Source organism: Eleutherodactylus coqui, chromosome 2, assembly GCF_035609145.1.
Source record: "Eleutherodactylus coqui strain aEleCoq1 chromosome 2, aEleCoq1.hap1, whole genome shotgun sequence".
In the NCBI taxonomy this organism is placed as follows: Eukaryota; Metazoa; Chordata; class Amphibia; order Anura; family Eleutherodactylidae; genus Eleutherodactylus; species Eleutherodactylus coqui.
This window is the reverse complement of record NC_089838.1, coordinates 27,558,021-27,585,171: the sequence shown is the minus strand read 5'-3', so window position 1 is coordinate 27,585,171 and position 27,151 is coordinate 27,558,021. Positions and strand designations below refer to the sequence as shown.

Genomic DNA, 27,151 nt, shown 5'->3' with positions numbered 1-27,151 from the left:
CCTTCAGAGAGGGAAGGTTATTGGCGCTCATCAAGTTGGAGCATCTGTCAGCAAAACCAGTGCTGTATCTAAAGGGAAGTCATAACAGCATACATTACAGCTAAACGTAATAGTGACCGAAAGTGTCAATTCAGTGGCTGTCGAGCTCCGTCATCATCAGCGATTTGCAAACCACTGGTTACACAAACGAGTGCACAGACAATTAAAATGTTGCCATTTGGTCTGATGTTCCATCGAAGAACATGGTTATGCCTGGCATATGCCAAAGAATGCCATCATCCCATCTTTCTGCTTCCCACAGTCAAGCAGGTGCTGGATCCATCATCGTTTGGACAACCAGCGCCTGGTTTTCGGCAGGACACATCGGCGCCTTAAAAGGAACAGTGACTGCCAAGGACTATAATGACATTTTGGCTGATCAGGACTGCCCAGTGGTGGAGGCCTTGTTTGCTGATGGAGATGTGATTTTCCAGGATGATAATGCCCCTGCCCATGCAGTTCGCTATGTCCAGGCGTGGTTTCAGGAGTATGAAGTCAAAGATCAGCATCTTTCATGGCCAGCACAGTTACCCGATCGTGAAACAAGAGTGAGAACGTGTTATTCCCCAGCAACATCTCTCCTGGGGCTTGAGCAGTTATTGCATGTCAAGTGGTCTAGAATCATAGAATGGTAGAGTTGGAAGAAACATCCAGGGTCTTTGGGTCCAACCCCCTGCTAAGTGCAGGATTTACTAAATCATCCCATGTCTGTCCAGCCTCTGTCCAAAGACTTCCATTGAAGGAGAACTCCCCACCTCCCATGGCAACCTGTTCCACTCATTGATCTCCCATACTGTCAGAAAGTTTTTTCTAATATCTAATTTGTGTCTCCTCCCTTTCAGTTTCATCCCATTGCTTCTAGTCTTTCCTTGTGCAAATGAGAATAGAGCTGATCCCTCTGCAGTGTGACAGCCCTTCAGATATTTGTAGACAGCTATTACGTCTCCTCTCAGCCTTCTTTTTTGCAAGCTAAACATTCCCAGATCCTTTAACTGTTCCTCATAGGACATGATTTGCAGACCGCTCACCATCCTGGTAGCTCTTCTCTGAACTTGTTCCAATTGTCAATGTCTTTTTTAAATATTGGTGCCAGAACTGGACACAGTACTCCAGATGAGGTCTGACCAAGAAAGAGTAGAGGGGGATAATTACCTCACGTGATCTAAACTCTATGCTTCTCTTAATACATCCCAGAATTTTCCTTTTTTGCTACTGCATCACACTGTCGACTCATGTTCATTCTATGTTCTATTAGTAGACCCACGTCTTTTTCACATGTGCTGCTGCTTAGCACAATTCTTCCCATTGTGTATGTGCTTTTATTCATTTTTTTGCCCAGATGTAGTACTTTGCATTTCTTCTTATTAAATAACATTTTTAAGTTGCTGCCCACTGTTCAAACTTGTCCAGATCTTTTCGAATCATCTCTCTTCTCCATTGTTAGCCATCCATCCTAGCTTTGCGTCGTCGGCAAACTTGCTCAGTTTCCCCTCAATTCCCTCCTCTAAACCATTTATAAAAATGTTAACAACACTTGGCCTAGAACAAAGCCTTGTGGTACCCCATTCCATAATATTGTATTATACACCATTCAGCGCTTGTATGAGTCTATTCTAAACCAAATTCATACTGAATTAATTGTTAAAGGCATCCTACACATGGCTAATACAGAAGTCTCATCAAATATCTAGGTGTTTCCATTATTTTGATAAACCCATGTATGTTCCAGCATAGAGGAAATACAGTCCTCTGCACTATAACTCATTTAATAACTGGGTCCAACCCTGTCCCCTGTGGATTTTGAGGCAGCTTTCGAGGCTCAGAGATCTACAGCAGCAAAAGGGGAGTGTGTTGATCTTGTGGGAGACAGTGACCTGTCCGTCTCGGTGGTTAGGCTACTGATGAGCGTAATAAGGCATATGGGGGCGAGGGGAGGTCACATTATAAAAACATTCATAGAAAACACTTGAATTTAAGATATATTTCCATGCCCCATCCATATACTAAATGAACCATTTGTTTTCTTCCCTTTGGATATGGTCATGTGATTTTTACAGCAATGAGGTAAGTTTAATATTCATTTTTGGCTTAATAATTGACTACGCCCCGCAGCTTACAAGTATCTAACACTTCTTTTTATTTATCTCAGAGGAAATCTAAAATCCCGGCTTCCAGGAAGCTGCTTCTTAAGGTAAGAAGAATATAAAACATATTATGTGGTTCGAGTAACTTGCAGTGTAAAGGCCACAGTATGTCCACCTATGCAATCATAGGTGTCTCTAAAGACCCCATTGCTTTCATGATGGGGCTTCCCTGCATGGAGATTAGACCGGTGACCCCGGAGTGCAGAATAAAATCATGTTACAGGTTTTCCATGGATCAGTTTCAGTGTGACTCCACATTAGATGGTAATATCCAGTGATCTGAGCAACTTCCAACGAGGGATGATCATCGATGCTAGACTAGCTGGGTACCACTGGCGTAACTATAGGGGATGCAGGGGATGCGGTTGCACCCGGGCCCAGGAGCCTTGGGGGGCCCATTAGGCCTCTCTTCTCCATATAGGGAGCCCAGTACTATGAAGAAAGCATTATAGTTGGGGGCCCTGTTACAGGTTCTCATTGGGGCCCAGGAGCTTCAAGTTACGCCTCTACTGGGTACATTTCATACACTGACAACCTTGTGGGGTTTTCTCGTATACCAAGAATGGTGTGATCACGGAAAAACATCCAACGAAAGGGGATTCTGTGAATGCAAATAGTTAGTTGACAAATGGGGTCTGAAGACGATGTCAAGAATCGTTCTGATGAACAGGCGTTACGTAGTCTAGGAAATTGTGACCAAATACAACACTGGTGCTCTAAGTAACCAAATGCACATCTTGTCGTTCCTTAGCACGGATGGGCTATAACTGCAGGCAACCAGTTCCAGCATCATTGTGTCTAAGAGAAACAGAAAGTCAAGACCAGTGGGCAAGAGTGCAAAAATTGCTTAATTAGGCTATCTTCACACGGGCAAGAGTGATATTGGACCAAGAAACCTGGCCCGATATCACCTTGGTCATGTGAAGGTACACATGAAGAATTTCCGCCCGTGGAAGCTGCCATTGGATTGCGTTAGCAAACGCAATCCTAGGCAGACTGACGCGATTTGTCTGCGCGAAATCACGCGCAGAAAACTAATCCCGGCATGCTCTATTTCACTCCCCGGCCTCTGGCTCCGGTCTGCGGAAGCAGGTGAGTACGCGCTAGTCCCTGCAGGGGCATGAGTCGGGTCCCGCTGTGAGAATTCTCGCAGCCGGATCTGACCCGGCCGTCTGCAGGCGGCCTTAAGCAGTGAAAAAACATCACAAGGTCAGATGAATCCAAATTTCTGTTGCTTATGGGAAAGTCAGAATTTTGCGCAAACAGCGTGAGCCGGTGACCTCTGCCTGTCAGCTGTTCAGAGCATGTCAGCACCTCCACTTAATTTACAGCAACTGCAAAAAGTTATCCTGTCCACGTGGGGCAACATTAATTTGATTAGTTTGCCCCTTAGGAGCCCTGAGATGCTGTTTTTACACAGAATTTGCTAAATTCGCTTTTCACATTTAACATAGCACACGCCGCACCGCCATATATCATAGAAGTAATCTCCATAGCCAGCTCCGCCCTAGCAGCGGTCTATAGGTAAGTTCTGCGGTAGGCTGGACACTGGATTCAAAGCTGAGCAGGGAGATGACAGCGGGAAGAATTCTCAAGCAACTTGCCATAACGCCTGGGAGACCATCGTGCCGGGGATACAGACGCTGGCTGGGGAGGTGAGTATTGCATTTTTTCTTTACCTAGTATATACTCGAGTATAGCTAGGCTTATACTCGAGTCAATAAGTTTTACCAGTTTTTTGTGGTAAAATTTATTGACCCGGCTTATACTCGGGTCGGCTAATACTTGAGTATGTACAGTATGTATTCCAGCATTATGCTGCACCTGCTCATATCACTGCTTCTCTATGTATGTACCCATCTATTAACCTTCTTCTATCACTTCACAGTTACACATGTAGCCCAGTACTATACTGCACTCATTGATATTCTGCAAAAAACAAAACTTCATATGGCTATTTTTTTCAGTTCATGTAACAAAAAAAGAAAATGAAGATTAAAATCCAGAATCATCCATAAATTAAAAAAAAAAAAAGAAAAAATCGAGATTTTCATTTTTGGCAAAATCGCCCAGCCCTAGTCTCTAATAAAGTGAGCATTCAGTGTATGTGTGGCAAACATCAGGCAACCTCAATATGCATAATGCTGTTTTCATGCAGTTCGATGTAGAATATATACACAGACGCTTATAGACCTTCTCCATATAACTTCACACTTATCACATTTTATCAGTCCTGCATTATTACCGAAATTTATAATGAGTGGAATTGCCAAAAAGTCTTAAATTCTAGATTAAAAAGAGAGCTGGAGGAGAAATCTCTTGGCCAGAGCATGCTGTTGGCACACAGAGATAATTCCTCAACGTCTAATGGAGTCGGGTATGTTATCGTCCGGAGTGACAGATGTGGAGAGAGAACAATTGTCATTGCCCTGAGGGCGGCTTACAACACCCCTCAGTTTTACTCAGAGTCTCGCTCTGAATAATGAGGGAAATAATATTTTCTTTACAGGACGACCAGGTGCGCATGAAATAAAGCTGGATTAATAACCGTCATTAACGGAGGCACCCTGGCTGGGGCACTGTCCGACACTATTCACTTCAGACTAATAATGGGGGTAGTTCAGCTGGCACTATTCAACATGGCAACCTGTCAGGTACTTTCATACCTGCCACTACTTGGTACTGTTGTATCTTGTCTCCACCAGAAGAATCGGAGGAGAAAAGATGCACGCCCAAAACTTGATTGGCTGGGCCGGATAATCAGCTCTTCCAGTTTCGTCGATGTCTGTTTCCTCCTCCCCTCCACTACATTCCCCCGCTGTCAAGTTCCCATGGCGGCAAACCTCTGAAGGCAGCACCGCTGTGGGCTCGTAGCTCCGCATTGCCCGGAGACCTTCTCCCCTACCGGTGGCCACAGAGCTTCTTCCCTGCCAGCGCTGGCGCCTTTTTCCCCCCCTCCCCGCTGTCACTGCCCCCTGGCCACACTTTTTACCTTGTAGTCTCAATGTCCAGTAGATGTCCTAAAGGGTGCAGCACACTCTTAAAAGCGCAGCACAAGCACCCAACTTTTTGTCCCAAACCTACTGAGATGCTACTTGGGTTATGTAAGGCACTCTCCCCCATGGGAGGGTGCCTGAACAATAGGTTCTGTGCTGGTGTTCCTGTTTTATCGATTGACTCCTGGTTTTGACTCTTGCCTGTGTATCCAGCTGTCTGTCCTGAACTCGGCTTGTTCTTTCGCTAAGATTTGCTTAACCTGACCCTCGGCCTGACTCTCCGTATTATTACAGCCTGGTATATTAATTACATCCCTGCTATCCCTCCGGTACCTGACTTCGGTGCTTCTATCCTGCCCATGTCAGTTGTCACTACACCGAGAATACTCCTGGGAAAGTCACTTGGAGGCTTCTTCACCAAAGACCAGATCTCTCAGAAAGTGGTTAAAGGGTGAAAACCAGAGGACCCCTTGGTGCGACTCTCAGGAGAAGCCCAAAGTCAAATGGGTCAGTGACCCAGTGGGACCACACTCGCTGCTTGACACAGGATAGTTGGGACAAATAATGGGTCACTCTGACTGGCACAATTGTTTAGGGCACTCTAGCTGGCACTATTTATCTGGCTACACCAACTGACATTGTTAGTGGAGGCACAAATAATGGGTGCATTCTGGCTGGCACTATTCATAAAGACATGCTGACAAGTATTTTTATAAGGGCACTCCAGCTGGCACTATTTTTGGGGAACTTTGGCTGGCACTATTCATAGGATTTGGCTGCGAGGCCTTCCAGCTGGCACTTTTCATGGGATTCAGCTGACAGTTCATGAGTGGAGGTATAGTCAGTATTTCAGGTTGGGAAGCATGTATAAAAATCATCTTACTTAAAATATTTCTTAAAAGCTATCATCTCTAAAAAAAAAAAAAAAGGAACAATGAACTACAGGCACATTAACCTCTTAATGCCACATGACGTAAGATTACGTCATGGCAGTGGGATACTTAACGCAACATGACGTAACCTTATGTCATGTGGAAGCCGCGAGATCAGAAGAGATCCCGCGGCATCCGGCAGTGGGAGCCGGCTCAACAGCGTGGGTGCATCGGGACAGCGACCCCGGCTGTTAACCCCTTACACTCCGTGATCTATGTAGACGTCATTGGACCCCGTGATGTAATCGCGGAGGGCCGACGGGTTGCCAGGGTAACAGGACGCCAGATAGAGGCGTCCTGCTCTGCCAGTGCTTATAATTGCTATAACAAGCGATAAGACATTGCAGGACAGAAGTCCTGCAATGCTTTATCATAGTGATCATAGGTGTTATGCATCAAGTCCCCTACAGGGACATAAAAAGTGTAAAAATAAAAATAAAAAATAGAAAACATATATATGTGTATATAAAACTGTGCTTTTCCCCCTATTAGTAGAAAAAATGTAAAAAAATTAAAATCCTACATATTTGGTATCGCCATATCCATAACAACTCATACAACAAGTTGAACACACTTGTTATCCTATATGGCAAAAAGCGTTTAAAGAAAATTAAGAAACTGAGGCAAAATGCTTATTTTTTTCATTTTGCCTCCCAAAAAACACAATAAAAACCCATATGAACCCCAAAATGGTACCCATAAAAACTACAGCTCTTTATGCAAAAAACAAGCCCTCACAGAGCCCCATCCATGAAAAAATGAAAAAATAGGACTTTGAATGCAGCGATTTAGAAAAAAATATAATTTAACAAAGGGGTTCTACTGCGGAAAAGTGGAAAAACCTACAAAAAAACCCAAAAAACCTATTTTGGTATTACTGCAATCGTACCGACCTGCAGAAAGAAATGTATCGTGTCATTTACGCTGCATGCTTAATGCTGGAGAGAGAAAAAAATCCCCCCAAAACAATGACGGAATTGATGCGTTTCCTCTCCGTTTTATCATAACAAAACGAATAAAAGTTTTACAATATAGTCTGTGTATCCAAAAATGGCGCCAGTAAAAACAGTTTGCCACGCAAAAAACAAGCCCTCCTACAGCAGCGTAGATGGAAAAATAAAAAAGTTATGGCTTCTAACAAATTGGAATGAAAATCCCCCAAAAATCGTTGCGTCCTCAACGCCAAAATAGGCCATGTCCTTAAGGGGTTAACACTAGAGATGAGCGAACACCAAAATGTTCGGGTGTTCGTTATTCGGAACGAACTTCCCGTGATGCTCGAGGGTTCGTTTCGAACAACGAACCCCATTGAAGTCAATGGGCGACCAGAGCATTTTTGTATTTCGCCGATGCTCGCTAAGGTTTTCATGTGTGAAAATCTGGGCAATTCAAGAAAGTGATGGGAATGACACAGTGACGGATAGGGCAGGCGAGGGGCTACATGTTGGGCTGCATCTCAAGTTCACAGGTCCCACTATTAAGCCACAATAGCGGCAAGAGTGCCCCCCCCCCCACTGTCAGCATAAAGATCGTTCTCCTCTGCCATAGCTGTAACAGCTGTAGCAGAGAAGAACGATGTTTGCCCATTGAATTCAATGGAGCGGCAATACAGCATGTTCCACTGAATGCAATGGGCTGCCGGCGATCGCAGGATGAATGGTCGGAAAGGGGTTAAATATATAACCCCTTCCCTGCAATTCATCCAGAAATGTGTTACACTAAAAATATATACCAGCGTATAAGGCGACGGGGCGTATAAGACGACCCCCCAACTGTCACCTTATACGCCGGTAATACAGTGGAGCAAAGAATAAAAATCATTACTTACGTTTTTAGATGCTCTGCGGCGCTCCTGCAGGCTGTCACTCCCTCCTAATCCACGGCAGACAAGCTTTCTCTATGAAAGGCTTTAAATCCCTGCCTCCAGGAAGACACGTGCCTTCAGCTAATCACAGCCAATGACAATGATGTCATTGAATGGCTGTGATTGGCTGTGTTTCTGGAGGCGGGGATTTCAAGCCTTTCGTGGAGAAAGGAATACTCTGCCGTGGATTAGGAGGGAGTGACAGCCTGCAGGAGCGCCGCAGATCATCTAAAAACGTAAGTAATGATTTTTATTCTTTGCTCCACTGTATTACCGGCGTATAAGGTGACAGTTGGGGGGTCGTCTTATACGCCCCGTCGCCTTATACGCCGGTATATATTTTTAGTGTAACACATTTCTGGATGAATTGCAGGAAAGGGGTTATATATTTAACCCCTTTCCGACCATTCATCCTGCGATCGCCGGCAGCCCATTGCATTCAGTGGAACATGCTGTATTGCCGCTCCATTGAATTCAATGGGCAAACATCGTTCTTCTCTGCTACAGCTGTTACAGCTGTGCCAGAGAAGAAGGATTTGTCTTCTATATGTTCTCAATGGGGTCAGCGCTGCTGCCGCTGGCCCCATTGAGCGCATATAGAATGCATCCATAGCGAACCGCGGGAGGGGCAGACTTTTATATCAGGCGGACACCTTATCTCCCCAGCCACTCACAGCAGGGGGGTGGTATAGGGCTTAAACGTTGCAGGGGGAAGTTGTAATGCCTTCCCTGTCTTTATATTGGCCAAAAAAAAGCGCTAACGTCTCAGGGAAGAAAGTTAAAGTAACCCGGACACCGCATGGTGTTCGTTACGGATAACGAACATACCGAACACCCTAATATTCGCACGAATATCAAGCTCGGAAGAACACGTTCGCTCATCTCTAGTTAACACCCACAAAACAGAAAGATGAAGTTATCATCATAGGGCTGGAAAATAGCTGCCCCCTTGTACCTATGAGAAAGCTGGGTGATAACCAATATAGCCAGCTCCCAGATGGGTTTCTGTTGCTCAGCTTTCCTAGTGTCCTGAGCAGCAATGAGTGGCAGTGCAGATGTATAACCGCTTTTAGGGAGGTAGTTGGGCGCAGCGCATAGTGATCTCCATATACAGTGAATGTGCCATTCTCTTGGCCCCAGCCATCGTACATTTATCTCCTATCTTGTGTATGAGTGATGCATGTTTTTGGTGGGATGACCCCTTTAAGGGGCAGTTCTTACACAAATATGTTTTGTATGGTTTATGCCATGTCTGTGATGATATCTCCTGCAGCCAGATCAGCCTTATCTCCCTACCCAGAAATGCCACAAAATGTCTCTATGAATCAGCATGTGACAATCAGACCAAGCCGAGAGCCGTGAAGTCAGGGCCGTGCCGTCAGCCTGGACATCCGCGTTATCAGCACGCTCCTCTCCCTGCTGGCTCCTCATCTTATGTAACTTTCTATAATGGAAAATCTTCTATGATTATGTAGAATTTTCCCAAGTGCCGTAGCAAAAAAAATCCCCGAAATAATATAATAAAAATGGAACATAATAAAATGCAATGATTCTAAAAAAATAACCGCAGTCATTGTTGCAGAATGCACTTAATTTGGCGCTGCATTTCCCAGTAGAAGGCACATTGGAGTAGGTGCGCTGCTGAGGAATAAGGGTTGTCTAGGTCGATGGCTGCACACCAGGGGCGTAAGTAAAGGCTCAGGGGCCCTGATGCAAAAAGTGAGCTGGGGCCCCCCCTCTATCTGTTTCTGTACCCGTACCCATACCTAAACCATGCTGCACAGAGACATAACTTGAAGCTTTTGGGCCCCAATGCAAAACCTATAACAGGGCCCCGAACTATAATGCTTTATTCATAGTACTGGGCTCCCTATATGGAGAAGAGAGGCCTTATGGGCCCCCTAAGGCTCCTGGGACCGGGTGCCACCGCATCCCCTGCACCCTCTATAGTTACGCCCCTGCTGCACGCTTCAACGGTTAGATTCCAGCGTTTTTAACCTCCACCCGCTTTCTGTCTGACAACGCACCTAAACACCAGAAATCCAACGTGGCATACGTTTCTCTGATTATTCTGCAAAATCGGTCAGTAGGTGGAAGATTTAGGCAAATCTGTACAAAAGGTGACCAAATAGAGAGAAGGAATCCGATGGTGAGAAGTAGGATATCAGCGCCGGATGTCAGAGAGTAGGGTAAAAATAATTGTAGTCCAGTTCATTTTAAAGTGGTTGTGCGGGATTTTAAAGACATGGCTGCTTTCTTCCAGAAACAGCGCCACACTTGTCTGAAGGTTGTGTCAGGCATTGCAGCTCAGACCCATTTAGTTTCAACAAAGGGCAATGTGACGCAGAAAGGTAGAACATGCCACAATTTGTTTCTCGCATCACTCACGTGTATGACGCCCCCCCCCCAAAATAGGGCTCATATTCGTGTGAGACTTGTGCGCCTTGCAACGCACAAATCTCGCAAGCTTTTCTCGCCCGTATGAAAACAGCTTTACTGATATACGAACAGTTTTAGGTTTTGGGTGGATAAGCTCATGTGATTGACAATTATATCATAGATGTTATATACATATTTTTATAGATATTGCTTTTTAAGCTACTTTTAGGGTGCCTTCACACTGGCAATGAAATCACCTGATTTCCCAGCACTGCAAGGCTGCAAGAAGTCGCAAAAGTATGAAGCCAATGGCTTCAAATGGCGCCCTGCATATGTGCGATGTTCATGTCCATTCTTTTTGCAATCTTTCCCTATTCTTACCAATGGGGCCGGTGGCAGCAGCGCCAGTCCATTGAAATCAATGGGAGATGCTCGCTATCAGTGGAAGGCGACTTCCAGTAGCGAGTATTTTCAGGGGGTGGGGCCTTGAAATATAAGCACCCCCTCGTATATAATTCATGAACTGTAGAAACATTAAAAAAAAATATATATATTAATACATCACCTTGGAAACACAGTCATCTCTGGTGCGTCTTAAAGCAGGTCCCCGGCACTCTTTTTCTCCTTTTCTTCTGGCTGGGGATTTAAAATTCCCTGCCTCTTGAAAGAGCTGCCTCTGATTGGCTGAGCACTGTGACCAATCAGAGGCAGCGCCCAGCCGTCCTTGAATAAAACCAAGTGACTATCGGGTCGTGTAAACAGGAGCCTCTCTATGTTTGAACAACTCCTATTTACTGTGAATGGAGGTGGGGGTCCGGAACACCCCCCGGCCGCTCCATCTCCATTCATTTAAACAACTATTGCTCCTTGGTAACATGCATGAGTGATGGGGCGGTGGTCCGTGGGATGTCTATCAGGTGCCTATATGCCGACAATCGGTCCATGTAAAGGTACCCTTCCATTTGTCAGTGCGTCTTATCATATCACTGATCAGGTTACAGCAGCTGTGAAAAGGCTTCAATTCTTCAAGACTTCTGAGAAGACATGTTTAAAGCGACCCTGTAGTCCTGAACAAACAAAAATGGCAGCCTGATGCGCACTACATGGTCTCTGACTGGCCAGTGCGGTTCACATGGGCAGCACTGGTCAATCAAAGCCGGTGTAACGTCTCAGACGAACGATGCATACTAATGCGCAGTGTGCGTCAGGCAGTCATCGGTGCGGCCATCTTTGTTTGTCCAGGACTGGAAGGTCACTTTAATTACTAAGCCTCTAACACAAAAGATGTGTGAGGGTACGGTCGCTCAAAGCGATTGCCACACAATGCCAGTGGGTATGAGATGCAGCTGAAAGCTATGTCTAGCTGTGTCTCAGTAATGATCTAGGCTGGGTTCACACGGGCGAGTGCAATATATGTCGGAGAAATTGGGATGGATATCGCACTCTTTAAAATCCGGAGCGGATCACCCGCAGCGTCATCCGCGCCCCATAGGGATGCATTGGACCACCGCAGGTAATTAAATACCTGCAGATGTCATGTTCCACTGAAGTGCGGATTGCGTGTGCGGGAAAACACCAGCGGCATGCTCCATTTTAGTGCGGGTCTCCAGCGCGGACTTCTATCGAAGCCTATGGAAGCCGCCTGGATCCGCGGCACACCCGCAGCTGAATTTCTGCTCTCTGTCGCGGGAGAGCAGGAGTTAGAAAAAAAATAGAGTGCACGGCGCATGCGCGCGGGCCAAAGAAAGAAGATGCGGCCACGATGGAGGGCAGATCCGCAGCGTCCGGACAGGTAAGTAATTCTTCTCTTCAGGCCTCATGTCCGCGGGAAAGCAGGGACCCGCTATGGATTCTGCATGAAGAATCCGCGGCGGGCCTGATTTTCCCCGTGGACTTGAGGCCTTAAACTTACAAGTTTAGATGTGAGTGCAATCCATTTTTGCTTAAAAAACGCATCGCATCTATGTATTTGCAGTTCTCAAACAAGTGAAAAAAATCGCAAGTGCTTCCAATAGTTTTAGTGGTAAAAATCGCATTGCCATCCCATGGTATGCAAATACGTACGATGTGTTGTTTTTTTTACGTCCATAGGACGTAATAGGCGATTTCTTGCAAGGAATCCCCCAGAATTACGACATGCAGCAAGGGTGATCAATGAGTGGAAAAGTTTGCCACGGGAGGTGGTGAGTTCTCCTTAAATGGAAGTGTTCAAACAAAGGCTGGACAAATATCTGTTTGGGATGATTTAGTGAATCCTGCACTGAGCAGGGGGTTGGACCAGATGACCCTGGAGGTCCCTTCCAACTCTACCATTCCATTCTATGATTCATTCGGCCTTACATACTATGCTACTATCCCCCCTTCCCCAACAACCCCATACACATACACTCTCAATTTTTCTATATTGCAGCATTGCTATGAATGAAAAATCACTCATATGAAAAAACACATTGAAATCAAATGGGTTATATTGTTATCGGACAAAGCTCCACCCGTGTGAAACCAGCCTCAGGCGGTTATTGACTTTTCATGGGTATTGGTTGTACAGTTTGCCTAAAACCACCTAACTGTTAACTCTGCACAGTCTGGAACCAAACTCTGATAGTTGGTTGTATTCTAATGGGTTGCCTTCACGTTGACTCTTGATGAAGAATGGATGGATGACAGACAATGAAAAAGAGTTATCACTTCAAATAGGCAATGAAAAAGTGAGGGGGGGCATTATGATTAGAGATGAGCGAGTACCTGCCCGCTCAATGACCGAAGGTTCGGGTGCCGGCGCGGGGGTGCGGTGAGTAGCGGCAGTCAGCAGGAGGGAGCAGGGGGGAGAGAGGGAGAGAGCGATCTCCCCTCCGTTCCGCCCCGCTCTCCCCCACAGCTCCTTGCCCGCCGCCGGCACCCGAACCTTCGGTCTCGAGCGGGCAGGTACTCGCTAATGGCAATGCTTGCTCGAGCAATTGCCTTTAGTGAGTATACTCGCTCATCTCTAATTATGATGCCAGCTTCTGACCATCTACCATTATATGTTTTGCCTCGGATTTGCTGAATTATATATTGAGCTGCTCTTTTCATAGACTCTTTTGCTTGCAAAAGCCACTGAAGATCTAGAAAACGAGAAAAGAGAATCCGAAGAGGAAAAGGCAAGGATTCTATCAGAGAAGGTTCCTCCCCTACAGAGTCACGGGCTGAGCCTCCAGGAGTTACAGGTAATAATCTGCATGGTTCGTAGGTTGACTCAGCCTTCCATCCTTCCGAGGTCGGTAAAATGAGTACCCAGTAAATAAATGACCTGAAAGCGCCGCGGAATGAGTTGGCGCTATACAAATAACACGATTTATTTAATACAACCTTAAATGGGCTGAATGCAAATGCCCACAAAAAGCTGATTTTGTTTAGGGAAGGCCAACCAAGAATTTGTTCTGCAGCTACAGGACACTACAGGGGTAATATAATATTACCACTTACATAACCATCCAGCCTGTAATAGAAGGATGGCACAAGGTCCACCAGAACAGGAGCGCTCTCCATTCTGAGTTCATGAGCAAGGTCCACCAGAACAGGAGCGCTCTCCATTCTGAGTTCATGAGCAAGGTCCACCAGAACAGGAGCGCTCTCCATTCTGAGTTCATGAGCAAGGTCCACCAGAACAGGAGCGCTCTCCATTCTGAGCCCTTGAGCAAGGTCCACCAGAACAGGAGCGCTCTCCATTCTGAGTCCTTGAGCAAGGTCCACCAGAACAGGAGCGCTCTCCATTCTGAGTTCATGAGCAAGGTCCACCAGAACAGGAGCGCTCTCCATTCTGAGTTCATGAGCAAGGTCCACCAGAACAGGAGCGCTCTCCATTCTGAGTCCTTGAGCAAGGTCCACCAGGTAGCCAGCAGGAATTTCCATTCTGAATCCGAATGTTATTTTACTATAAATGTAAGTGCGGGTTTTATATTTGTTTATCTCCTGAAGAAAGGGATTCAATTACTCCTGAAATGCGTTGGGTGGTGTAACAATAAACTACACTGTACTTCTGTGAGTACCCATTTGCTATTATCCATCCATTATCGATTCCCTTGGAGGCTATCATTCTGTTGAGTGCCCTCTATTGCTTTCCTCTTGCCTGCAAGTGGGGGAACCATCTCTATGATGTTCATAATCCCTTATAGGACGTATGACAGGGGTTGTGCTCTTGTGGCACAACCCTATTAATGCTTCTCTATGGCAAAAAACATCCAACTTGGCTGGACTTGGGTAGAGCAGCCTTATTTTCCATAGGTTTTATTGGAGAAATGCCATTACCTTTTTACAACCCGATCCCTAGTCTTACTGTACTTACCCTTACTATATTACTTCACAGCTCCTTTATTGCATTGTTTTTTGTGTGCTTTTTTTTTTTTAGCAATTATGCATAAAACTTCACAAACAGATCCAGGTCGTTGATGAAGAACGTTATGATATTGAAGATAAAGTCAAAAAGAATGCTATGGAAGTAAGATTTCTCTGATTTCTCTTGTGTTGTTGTCAGTTATCTATGGCGGGTCCGAGGACCATTGCACAACAGTCGTCGCCTGCAGTTTTTTGGGCTTCTGCCTTTTTGGACATAGCTATAACCTTGGAAGTGCTGCATCCTGTCGCCCCCCTGTTATGACTAGCCAATCACATGGAAGAGCTAGTGACCCTTACCAGATCCATAGTAAATGGGATTTTACAATAAAAAATATTATAGTTGGAGTAGGTCCAACTGTACACTGAACGATACCCTATAAGATACCTTCTGTTAGCGCCCTCCTATATGGTGTTCTATTATACACAGTACACATTTACTGTACACATGCACTATACAATATGGTGCCTAAATACCAGTGCCATACATTGGCCCAATGGCACTGCTGTTCACTAAATTTATACAGTGCCACTACCATCATACTGTAATATACACTACAGTGCCATGCAATGCCTAATTAAATGCCACCATATAATGTTGAAATCATACTAATATATAGTATCCAAAGAACAGCTGCACATAGAAGGTAATCTAATAGCAGTCCTAAATACGGTAGTACTGCAACACAATTAAAGGGGTTGTCCCGCGGCAGCAAGTGGGTCTATACACTTCTGTATGGCCATAATAATGCACTTTGTAATATACATTGTGCATTAATTATGAGCCATACAGAAGTTATAAAAAGTTTTATACTTACCTGCTCCGTTGCTGGCGTCCTCGTCTCCATGGTGCCGACTAATTTTCGCCCTCCGATGGCCAAATTAGCCGCGCTTGCGCAGTCCAGGTCTTCTCCTGTTCTCTATGGGGCTCCGTGTAGCTCCGTGTAGCTCCGCCCCGTCACGTGCCGATTCCAGCCAATCAGGAGGCTGGAATCGGCAATGGACCGCACAGAAGAGCTGCGGTCCACGGAGGCAGAGGATCCCGGCGGCCATCTTCACAGGTAAGTATAGAAGTCACCGGAGCGCGGGGATTAAGGTAAGCGCTCCGGTGAGCTTTCTGTACGTCCCTGCATCGGGGTTGTCTCGCGCCGAACGGGGGGGGGGTTGAAAAAAAAAAAAAACCCGTTTCGGCGCGGGTTATTAAGATTCATGGTTGTACCAAGCTTCCAGTGCCAGGGCATTTCATATGCCCCCTTGAATTCAGTGGCTGTACCTGCAGTACCCAACCAGGCCACTGCAATACGGACAGTGCTGCTATCTGTGCTGGGAGTCAGCTGATCCAGAGTGACAGACTCCCGTCAATCAACTACTGATGACCTATCCTGAGGAGAGGTGATCAATTGTAAAGGTCCGGACATCCATTTTAGCATTATTGTCGAGAACTGCAAAATGAGCATTTCTCTAATATCTTTTACCAATCTCACTCCTTCTAAAGGAATCCCATAAATAATCGTGAAGCATAGTGGTGCATACATAAGTCACTATTACTGCCCTACTGGTCACATGAGCACACCAGGGCAGCATTCATGTAAGTAAGCTGGTAGATTGAAGGCTCATTCCCTTGAGGTCCTGCATCAGACTAAGGGTATGTGTACGGATACAATCCACGTTAGATAAATCCAGCGTGGATCCGCCAACATAATCCGAGGCAGAATTCTGAAGCCGAGCCTCGTATTTGCATTTAAGGATGCTGCAGATCCGCACATAGATTAGCCTCTTTCGATAGGGATAAGTAATAGAGATGAGCGAGTATACTCGCTAAGGCACATTACTCGAGCGAGTAGTGCCTTAGCCGAGTATCTCCCCGCTCGTCTGTAAAGATACGGGGGCCGGCGCGGGTGACAGGTGAGTTGCGGGGGGGAGAGAGGGAGAGAGAGATCTCCCCTCCGTTCCTCCCCGCCGCTCCCCGGCCCCCGTCGGCCCCCGAATCTTTAGAGACGAGCGGGGAGATACTCGGCTAAGGCACTACTCGCTCGAGTAATGTGCCTTAGCGAGTATACTCGCTCATCTCTAATAAGCAACATGCTGATGTCCCAAAGCGAACTGCATGCGAGTGACATGTCACAACTTTTTTTTTTTACCCGCAATGCAGATTTCAAATCTGTGCCATATCAGCTATAGACGCGGATTCCCATTCCAATTAATGGGCAGTGTAATCATCACAGATTTTCTTCTGAGTTTGCCACGGAATCGTAGCAGACTCTATGTGGAGTCCATGTAAAATCAACAACAAATTCTGCTGCATGGTCTAACACTGCTACTGATTTTCCGCCTTTCATTTTTCACATTTTTTCCTTATTTTTTTTCCCCTAACAGATTGAGAGTTTAAATCAAAAAATTTTTGACCTGAAGGGAAAATTCAAGCGCCCAAACCTGCGCAGAGTCCGTATCTCCGCAGATGCCATGCTTAAAGCCCTGCTGGGTTCCACACACAAAGTCTCTTTAGATCTGAGGGCCAACTTGAAGTCAGTCAAAAAGGAGGATGAGAAGGTAAGTAGTTGGTCAGTGACATATAAGCTCACCAGAATTTATGCCGCTCATGAAAAAATCCAACCCATTAAAGAAGATTAGAGATGAGCGAGCATGCTCGGTTAAAGAAATTACTCGAGCGAGCATCAGTCTTTTTGAGTAACTGCCTACTCGTCCAAAAAGATTCAGGGGGCGGCGGGAGGAGATCTCTCTCTTTCTCTCCCCCCTCCCCCAAACCCCGCTACCCGCCGCCCCCCCCCCCCCCCCCCGAATCTTTTCGGATGAGTAGGCAGTTATTCGAAAAGACCGATGCTCGCTTGAGTAATGACCTATCCGCTCTGACATGTCTGATGAAATCCATGGGAGCTATACCTTCTATTGCACTTCTGTCTCCGAACACAATGTGGATGCCCGGCCCCACTGCAGTGATCAGCAGATCGCTCTGGACCCTCAATGGTGGACTGTTGCCAATCAACTATTGATGACCTATCCTGAGGATAGCTCATCAATACTGTAAGGGGTTAACTGCTCGGAATACCCCCTTTAAAGTAAAAAATAAAAAAAACCCAGTCTTCACAACAAGAAAAAAATAAATAAAGCATTGAAAAGCTGGTATCGCTGCGCTTGTAAAAGACCAATTTTTTGAATATCATAGTATCAATCCTACACGGTGAACACCATCAGAGAAGAAACATGCAATGCCCTGACTCCAAGAACAGAATTGAATGAAAACGGATGCAAGAATCATATGTACCTTTAACCCTTTCCAATCCAATTTCTATCCTGGTTTTCCTAGGGGGCTTACTCTTATTCTGCCGTTATACAACGGCGCTATCTGCTGGCTAAAGCCAGTACTGCATGAGGTGATACATTGGATAGGCTCTGACAGCAGAGAGGCTGGCAATATACAGTAAGAGAACCCCGACGGACGTCTTCCAACATCGGAGCTGTAAGCCATAAATCATAATGTCTTCAGATGGCAGACAGTGGATTGGAAAGGGTTAAAATGGTACCAATAACAACCGTAGGTCACGTTGCAAAAAATGAGCCTCCATACAACCCCATAGATGGAGAAGTAACAAAGTTGTGGGGGTCAAAAATGTCTACAGAAAACAAAAACAAAACCCCAACAATGGTGGACTCAGAAAGCTGATTGGCTGCTGAGTCCACTGAATGCATCTAAGTTGTCTTCGAGTGAACACTCACTGCTGCCGTCTCTCGCTGGTTCGCCGGAACAGTCAACGCAGCGCAAGTTTATCCATGAAGACCAGAACCAGCGAGGGACTGTAGCAGAAAGTGTTCTTCAGAGGACCAGCAAGGACGGTTCAGTCGAGGATCACTCGCACATATTTATGTACTTTTGGGAATCAGTGAGCGTTAAGTGGAAGGGCAAAATGTGAAATAAAAGGAGCCAATCAGCATTTAGTGGGGGGTGCATATCTCTCTACAAAACTGTTGGCTAGTCAGTGAAGAACAACTATTACCTGTTTACACCAGACAATAATTAATGAACCAGTGACTATTTTTAGGTGAGCTGAAATCTAGCAGCTAGTGAATGAACGGTTGGTGCCGTGCTTATACAGAAAAAGTGTTGCTTACATTTGCTGTATCGAGCGACGATTCAGACAATGGTTGTCCACGTTAAGCCACCATTAGTGAAATATGCTCCACCCATGCCCTGTTAAACCAGCAGCACTGTGCCCATAGTGATATACAGTTCATAATATCACAGCTGCCAAGGTTATACAGTCATATAGAGCCCAGTGGTGGAGTGGACTGTCCCACGTGAAAAAGTGTCATGAATTTATAGTGGTACAGTGGCCCAGTTGAGTACTACTGTACTTACTGTTGCCCTCATCCACTGACGGCTCGATTATTGCAACTCGTTGCTGATCGGCCTCCCCTGTGCCGGACTCTACCCTCTCCGATCCATCCTGAATACGGCAGCCAGGCTCATCTTCCTGTCCAGCCGCTACTCGGATGCCTCTGCCCTGTGCCAGTCACTGTACTGGCTGCCCGTTAAATATAGAATTCAATTTAAACTCGCTACCTTCATTCACAAAGCCCTCCACAGCACAGCGCCCCCCTATATCGCCTCCCTCATCTCAATCCATCACCCAGCCCTGGCTCTCCACTCTGCTAACGAAACCAGACAGAGCGCCCCTTTAATTCGAACTTCTCATTCCCGCCTCCAAGACTTCTCCAGAGCAGCACCGGTCCTCTGGAACGCACTGCCAAAGGCTACCCGGGCAATCCAGGACTCGCAGAACTTCAGGCGTGCTCTAAAAACGCACCTCTTCAGGGAGGCATACCGCATTCCCTAAACAAACCCCTCTGTACTCCGCCTGATAACATGCTCTCTGACCTACTGACTGCAATCCCTGCTAGCCATCATAAACCGCTCCTGCAGTCATACCGATTCTGCCGTCACACGGCTAAATGTCTGACCATTGTCTATGTGTATAGAATCCCTCACTCTCCACCTCCCCATACCGCACACATCTCCAGCCCCTTTACCTTCTGCTCACCCCATTACTTGTAGTATGTAAGCTCGTTGGAGCAGGACCCTCACCCCTATTGTTTCCATCAACTGATTACTATGTAACCGTGGTTCTATAATGTTTGTACTTTTTGTCTTTCTGTATTCCCCCCTGTCTATGTAAACGCTGCGGAATATGATGGCGCTATACAAATAAAGATTATTATTATTATTATTATTACTACTCTAGTCCAGCTTGCACAGTCACATAATGCCCTCAGGGAAGCAATAGACTAGTATCCTGGACTTCCCTATGTAGCACATAAATGTTGTATGCCAAACACATGTGACATAGTATTATAATTAGAGATGAGCGAGCATTGTCCTTAGCGAGTACCTGCCTGCTCAGAACATAAGGTTCGGGTGCCGGCAGCGGGCGGGGATCGGCGGGGGAGAACAGGGGGGAACGGAGGGGAGATCTCTCTCTCCCCCCTGCTCCCCCCTGCTCACTCCCGCTACTTACCGCTCACCCGCGCCGGCACCCGAACCTTTTCTTCCGAGCAGGCAGGTACTCGCTAAGGACAATGCTCGCTCATCTCTAATTATAATGTATCTGATACACCGAGTAGTGTCCTGTCTCAGGTTATATGCGGTTATAATGGGGTATATGCTCACAAAGAGGATAACATTGTAATATAATGCACTGATCCAGGTGACACAGTGGTATACATAATATCCAGGTGACACAGTGGTTACACCGCTCTGGTAGTTTCCTAGATTCCCAGCACTACAGCTCACCTAGGACCGTGAATGTTAATGGTGGTGGGACCCTCTTGGGTTCCATATGTGGTTTAATGGTGATTGTTTGGTCTATTACAGGAGAAGACTGTTGAGGTTACTGACTGGCGTAAAAACATTGAAGCCATGTCCGGCATGGAGGGCAGAAAGAAGAAGTTTGACACCAGTAACGCATAAAATGGAAACAAACCATTACAGGTAATACAATCCCAGCTCATCAGCCTGAGTGTGATGGGATACGTAGCGGAGAACACTAGCCTCATTGCCAGGTTCACTAGTCTCAGTGCCTCAGTATCTCATCCCATTGTCACAATGACTAAACCTATTGCCACGGTCACTAGTCGCATTGTCTCAGCCATTAGTCCCTTTATGTCTATTACTAGTTCCATTGCCTTATGGCCCATTTACACGGGACGACAATCGGGCAAACGACTGCACGAGTGCTGACGTCACCGTGATTCACGGCCCGATATCGCGCTCCCCAGCATGTGAAAGCCCCGTGGATGCGAGGCGTTTTCATGTGAATACAGGGGATAAAGGGAATCCTCGCCGCGGCAGAGGATCGCGATCATCTCACATTGCTATCAATAGGGCCGGCGTTGCTGCCGCTGGCCTCATTGAAAACAATGGGTGATCTCGCAGAAAAAACGAATATACTGGTGCCATGCAGGAAAACATTGCTAATGCGCATGAACCCATTCAAAAGATTACTTGTGCGAGATTTGTGTGTCTCGCAATGCACAGATCTCGTGCAATTTGCTGGCCAGTGTGAAGAAGCCCTAAGGTCGTTAGCACTCGTGCAGACTGTTTAGACAGGCAGAGTTTGCCTCTGGATCATGGGCTTCTCATTCATCGCTTCACCTTCCGTTTACACGGAACGAGAAACCAGTGAGCCAGCGATAGTTTTTATGCTGACTGAAAGTCAGTAATAACGAACTGCGAACAAATAGCGAGTATTTATTTTCTTGCATTTACACTAAACGATTATTGTTCATTTGAATGGATTTTGAGCGATAATCATTACATGTAAATGGGCCATTAGTTAGGATTCTCGTATTTTACTCTCTTATCCCAATATAAAAGTCAGTAGCCCTGCTTCCCTGCTTGTCCAATTGCTTTAGTCACTAGTCTCACTGCCTATTTCACTAGTCATGATGCTTTAGTCACTAGTCCCACTGTCTATTGCACTCGTTGTAACTTTAGTTTCTAGTCGTTCTGCCTATTCCACTAGTCTTAAGGACTATTTAGACACAAAGATGATCACTCAAAAGATGGCTTTTGAGTAGAGATGAGCGAGTATACTCGCTGAGGCACATTACTCAAGTGAGTAGTGCCTTAGCCAAGTATCTCCCCGCTTGTCTTTAAAGATTCAGGGCCGGGGGACAGCGGGGAGGAACGGAGGGGAGATCTCTCTCTCCCTCTCTCCCCCCCGTAACTCACCTGTCACCCGCGCCGGCCCCTGAATCTTTAGAGACGAGCGGGGAGATACTCGGCTAAGGCACTAATCTCTCGAGTAATGTGCCTTAGGGTGCATTCACACGAACGTATATCGGCTCGGTTTTCACGCGGAGCCGATATACGTCGTCCTCATCTGCAGGGGGGGGAGGATGGAAGAGCCAGGAGCAGGAACTGAGCTCCCGCCCCCTCTCTGCCTCCTCTCCACCCCCTATCCGCCCCTCTGCACTATTTGCAATGAAAAAAGGCGGGATGGGGGTGGGGCTAAGTAACGAGAAGGAGCCCTGCCCCCGTCCCGCCTCTCCCCATTGCAAATAGTGCAGAGGGGCGGAGAGGAGGCAGAGAGGGGGCGGGAGCTCAGTTCCTGCTCCTGACTCTTCCATCCTCCCCCCCCCCCCCTGCAGATGAGGTCGACGTATATCGGCTCGGCGTGAAAATTGAGCCGATATACGTTCGTGTGAATGCAGCCTCAGCGAGTATACTCGCTCATCTCTACTTTTGAGTGTTCATTTTGCATAAACTACTACTTGGTACTAATGTACTGTATTCAGGGAACAGACCATCCGCTGTTCTCTGAATAAATTCCCTTTGTTTTGCAGCGGGGCTGACAGCTGAGACGATGTAATCAGCGCTCCCCAGGCAGAACACAGCATGCGGTCCGTCTTATCAACTCTTCTGCCGAACGATGCATTTCATGCTGAACTGAAAATCATCGTTTGTCAGAAATGTGAAAGGTGGGCATATTTACACCCAATGATTATCGCTCAAAAGACGGCTTTTAGGGTGCATTCACACGAACGTATATCGGCTCGGTTTTCACGCCGAGCCGACATACGTCGTCCTCATGTGCAGGGGGGGGATGGAAGAGCCAGGAGCAGGAACTGAGCTCCCGCCCCTCTCTGCCTCCTCTCCGCCCCTCTGCACTATTTGCAATGAGAGGAGGTGGGACGTGGGCGGGGCTAAGTGGCGCGAATTAGCCCCGCCCCTGTCCCACCTCTCCCCATTGCAAGTAGTGCAGAGGAGCGGAGAGGAGGCAGAGAGGAGGCGGGAGCTCAGTTCCTGCTCCTGGCTCTTCCATCCTCCCCCCCTGCAGATGAGGTCGACGTATATCGGCTCAGCGTGAAAACCGAGCCAATATACGTTCGTGTGAATGCCCCCTTAAGGGAATTTTGAGTGATAATCATTGTGTCTAAATGGGTCTTTACTGCTTTTGTCATTAGTCCTACTTCACTAGTCTGATTGTTTTAGCCACGAGTCCCGTGCCTGTTTCAGTCGTCTTATTGCTTTAGGTTGCATTCCCACGAACGTATATTGGCTCGGTTTTCACGCCGAGCCGATATACGTTGCCCTCGTGTGCAGAGGGGGGGGGGAGGATGGAAGAGCCAGGAGCAGGAACTGAGCTCCCGCCCCCTCTCTGCCTCCTCTCCACCCCCTCTGCACTATTTGCAATGGGGAGAGGTGGGGCGGGGCTAAGTTTCGCGAATTAGCCCCGCCCCCATCCCACTTCTCTTCATTGCAAATAGTGCAGAGGGGCGGAGAGGAGGCAGAGAGGAGGCGGGAGCTCAGTTCCTGCTCCTGGCTCTTCCATCCTCCCCCCCCCCCCCTGCAGATGAGGACAACGTACATTGGCTCGGCGTGAAAACCGAGCCGATATATGTTCGTGGGAATGCAGCCTTAGTCACTAGTCCCACTGCTTATTTCACTAGTTATTTTGCTCTTGTTACTAGTTTCTCTGCCAATTATACTTGTCATATTGCTACACTCACTAATTGTCTGTCTATTTCAGTAGTCCTATTAGTTTGGACACTAGTCCCTTTGCCTATTTTACTAGTCCTATTTCTTTAGTCATTAATCCAAGCGCCTAGCTCAGTAGTCTTATTGCTATAGTGACTGCTTCCCCTTCCAATATTACCAGGCCCATTGCTCTGATCACAAGTCACATCGTTTATTTAATTAGCCCCATTGCACTAATCACTAACCCATTTGGCTCATTCACTAGCACCTGTGCCACAGTCATAAGCACTTGTGCCTTAGGCCTCATTCATACAAGTTTGGCGATTTTTGTCAGCCCACATCGCAGCCGAAAATCCCATGAACCAAGTTGTGGCTTAATCTCGCGTTTTCTCAACCATTTACATGTCAAGGTGCAATGTATATACTCCGCAGCCCGGAATTCCTTCGGCCGGCATAAATCTTTCAACTGGCTCAATGGAGCCAGCTGACATAGTTTGACATAGTGCTGCTAAACTTCCTTCCTCATCCCTCCCCTTTCCAGCAGCTCCCATAGGCTTCTATGGGAGCTGCTGGCTAATCGCGGCCAAAAGATAGGGCAAGACCTATCTTTGCCAGTAGCGTCAAAATTCAGCCACCGGAATCAGCAGTGTATGTGCTATTTTTTCCAACCGGCTGATTTTAAACGGCTAAACATCGCCCATCTGAACGAATGCATTGAAATCCACTGCTTCAGGTGGTTGCCATTTTTGGATGATGTGTCATCGTGGCTAAATTTAAGCCGCGATTAAACACTTATGTGAATAAGCCCTTAGGCTGGCGTCACACGGGCATATGCGCATTTATGCACTCATTTCCGTCACAAATTTGAGAGATGGGCATTGTATTTTTGTGCTTGCCTGTACGTATTTTGCGTGCGCATGCGTATTCGCTCCCATTGATTGCAATGGGCAATTAAGTTAATTAGTTCAATATGTGCAAGAAAATAGAGCATTTGCACAGGGAAGGAGCACATGTTGACCTAATTACACTAATTGCCTATTTCAATAAATAGCATGGTTGTGTGTGTTTTTTTGCACGCACAAATATACATGCCTTTCCTGCACAAAACCCACAACTCTATACACAGGCAAAGCTGCAACACCCATTGGGCAAACATGACACCGGCCATAGGGATTATCAACACTAACACGTCGGTGTCGCATTTTACGGGTGCGGTATGCAGTGAATAGAACCCATTGATTTCAATGGGTTTGTTCATGTGCGGGTTTTTTTTTTTTTGCACACGCATTTCAGTTACGCAAAAAAATCCCGCAACCTGTCCTATTTTTGTGCTTTGTGCGTACGAAAATAGCACATATTTAACTTAATTGCCGATTTAAATCAATAAAAGCATGCTTGCAAATTTTTTTGCACGTGCAAATGGACAGGGCATGCAAAAAATACAAAAAAGTAAGCCTGCGCGCGCAAAAAACGCAGTGGCCATTGCGCAAATGCGCACGTAAATATGCTTACGTCTGTGTGAAGCCAGTCTGGGGCAACAACTTTTTAGTGGTTGGAAAAGCTGAGTGGCAAATACTATGCCCACCATGACTGCTTCCACATGGGGGACTCACTGCTTCTACACCACACTATAAAGAGGGAGGTTTACCATTCAGGATCCTACGAAAGCTAGACAAAAACTGTGTTGGCGAACAGACTACCGTGTTTCCCCAAAAATAAGACAGTGTCTTATATTAATTTTTGTTCAAAAAGGTTGAACTTTTTTTTACACGTGTAGCTGCCTGGACACTGTTTAAATTGACTTTTTTAAATTAACTGTTAGCAGGGCTTAATTTTGGAGTAGGGCTTATATTTCAAGCATCTTCAAAAAGCCTGAAAAATCATTTTGCATCCTCAAAAATTCTGGAAAATCATGCCATGTCTTATTTTCAGGGTATGTCTTATTTTCAGGAAAACAGGGTAGACGCTACTCAGCTTTCCTGGAAACAGACTGAATGTGGCCAAATACAGCAATGGCAGTGAAAATGAAAAGTTTTTGAAACTCCTCAAGCCCCTCTACCTGCGGTCTACCCCTGAGGGGGGTCTCTGTCACCTTGTGTTACTGCTGCCTGGCACTGGCTTGGCTGATGCTGGCATGTAGTGGCGCTGTTGTGTTTCCTTCATTAGACCTACGGCGCACGCTCGTTATGAGCTACCGCTTATCAGGCTTCCGCAGGGCTGCTTCACTGTGACATTGACCTTAACAGTTCAGGTCACATCAAAAGGGAGCCAAAAAACGGAAAAACACTGGAGGCTTTTTTTTCTCTTCAAATACAACGTGTTTTATCTGTCTGATCCAGCGTCCAATAATCCAGAATTTCTCAATAATCTGGCACTTATTCCCCAGCACGTAATCGCACAGATAATTATAATTTAAAGGGGTTGTCCACTGGGGGGGGGGGGAACATAGCCTATGGCCAGAGGGGATGTATGTGTATTTTTTCCCCTGCGGTTAGGGCTTAGATTATAGCATTCCCTACTGTCAAAGTCGCATCGCATGAAAAATGCGTTTTCGTGCGATGCAACAGAGAGGAAGGCTCCATAGGTGAACATGGGCTACAAAACCTCACGAGTCACGGGCATATCGCCGGACCCGCGAGGTTTTTGTGTCGGGTTGTCGTAGGCTACAAAACATTGGATGGCCTTCACATACATGCGATTTGTAGCGTTGTAGCAACGCTACAAAATCGCGCGACTTTGTCGCCCGTGTGAAGGAGGCATAAGGCCACTCTCACACATGCGCTTTTTACCGCAGTGTTTTAAACGCCGCGGTAATCGCAGGAGAACGATCCCATTGATTTCAATGGGGCCTCGCAGACATGCACTCGATCATGGCGTATTTTACTGCGTTTAGCACTAGAGATGAGCGAACGTACTCGTTTAGGGCGATTTCGCACCGCTTTTTTTGAGTAACTGACTACTCGGAGCGAAAAGATTCAGGGGGCGCGGGGGTTGCAGAGGGGAGTGGGGGGGGGGGGGGAGAGAGAGAGAGAGAGCTTCCCCCTGTTCCCCACTGCTACCCCCCGCTCCACCACCACGCCGCCCCCCGGCGCCCCCTGAATCTTTTCGCCCGAGTAGTCAGTTACTCGATAAAAGCGCTGCTCGATTGCGAACCACTGAGGCCAGCAATTGGCCTTTGCAGTCATGTGCTTAGACATCATGTGACTGCACTACCTAGAAGCAGGAAGAGGACAGAGGAGGCTGGAGCACCCAGGACGTCGGTAAAGTCAATATTATTTCTTTTTCACACCGCCCAAACTTTTAGGCTATTTTAACTCCCACCGGACACCCATTTAAATTAAAGCATAGCGGAGATTGAGCAGAGAGGAGATTATATGTAACAGTTTTGCCTCAGTTTTTGTTGCAATTTTTCCTAACAATTGTGGCAAAAT

At 46.5% G+C, this 27,151-nt stretch overlaps 1 protein-coding gene across 1 annotated transcript; it reads left to right on the top strand.

Moving 5' to 3' along the window:
- The first annotated feature begins 242 nt into the window (after positions 1 to 242).
- On the top strand, positions 243 to 20,729 carry LOC136609917 (troponin I, slow skeletal muscle-like). The gene is made up of 6 exons (XM_066589203.1): positions 243 to 587; positions 2,189 to 2,230; positions 13,429 to 13,560; positions 14,742 to 14,831; positions 17,102 to 17,275; positions 20,613 to 20,729. Exons 1-6 carry the CDS (start codon positions 243 to 245, stop codon positions 20,706 to 20,708), a joined length of 879 nt encoding a protein of 292 aa, XP_066445300.1. The 3' UTR covers positions 20,709 to 20,729.
- The last annotated feature ends 6,422 nt before the right edge of the window (positions 20,730 to 27,151 follow it).

Bases quoted from the DNA above. Each gene is read 5' to 3' on its own strand.
- LOC136609917 (XM_066589203.1), top strand. From the start codon at position 243: ATGGTTATGCCTGGCATATGCCAAAGAATGCCATCATCCCATCTTTCT. The intron at 588-2,188 runs GTGAGAACGTGT...TATTTATCTCAG, and splicing joins TACCCGATCGTGAAACAAGA to AGGAAATCTAAAATCCCGGC. The intron at 13,561-14,741 runs GTAATAATCTGC...TTTTTTTTTTAG, and splicing joins TGAGCCTCCAGGAGTTACAG to CAATTATGCATAAAACTTCA.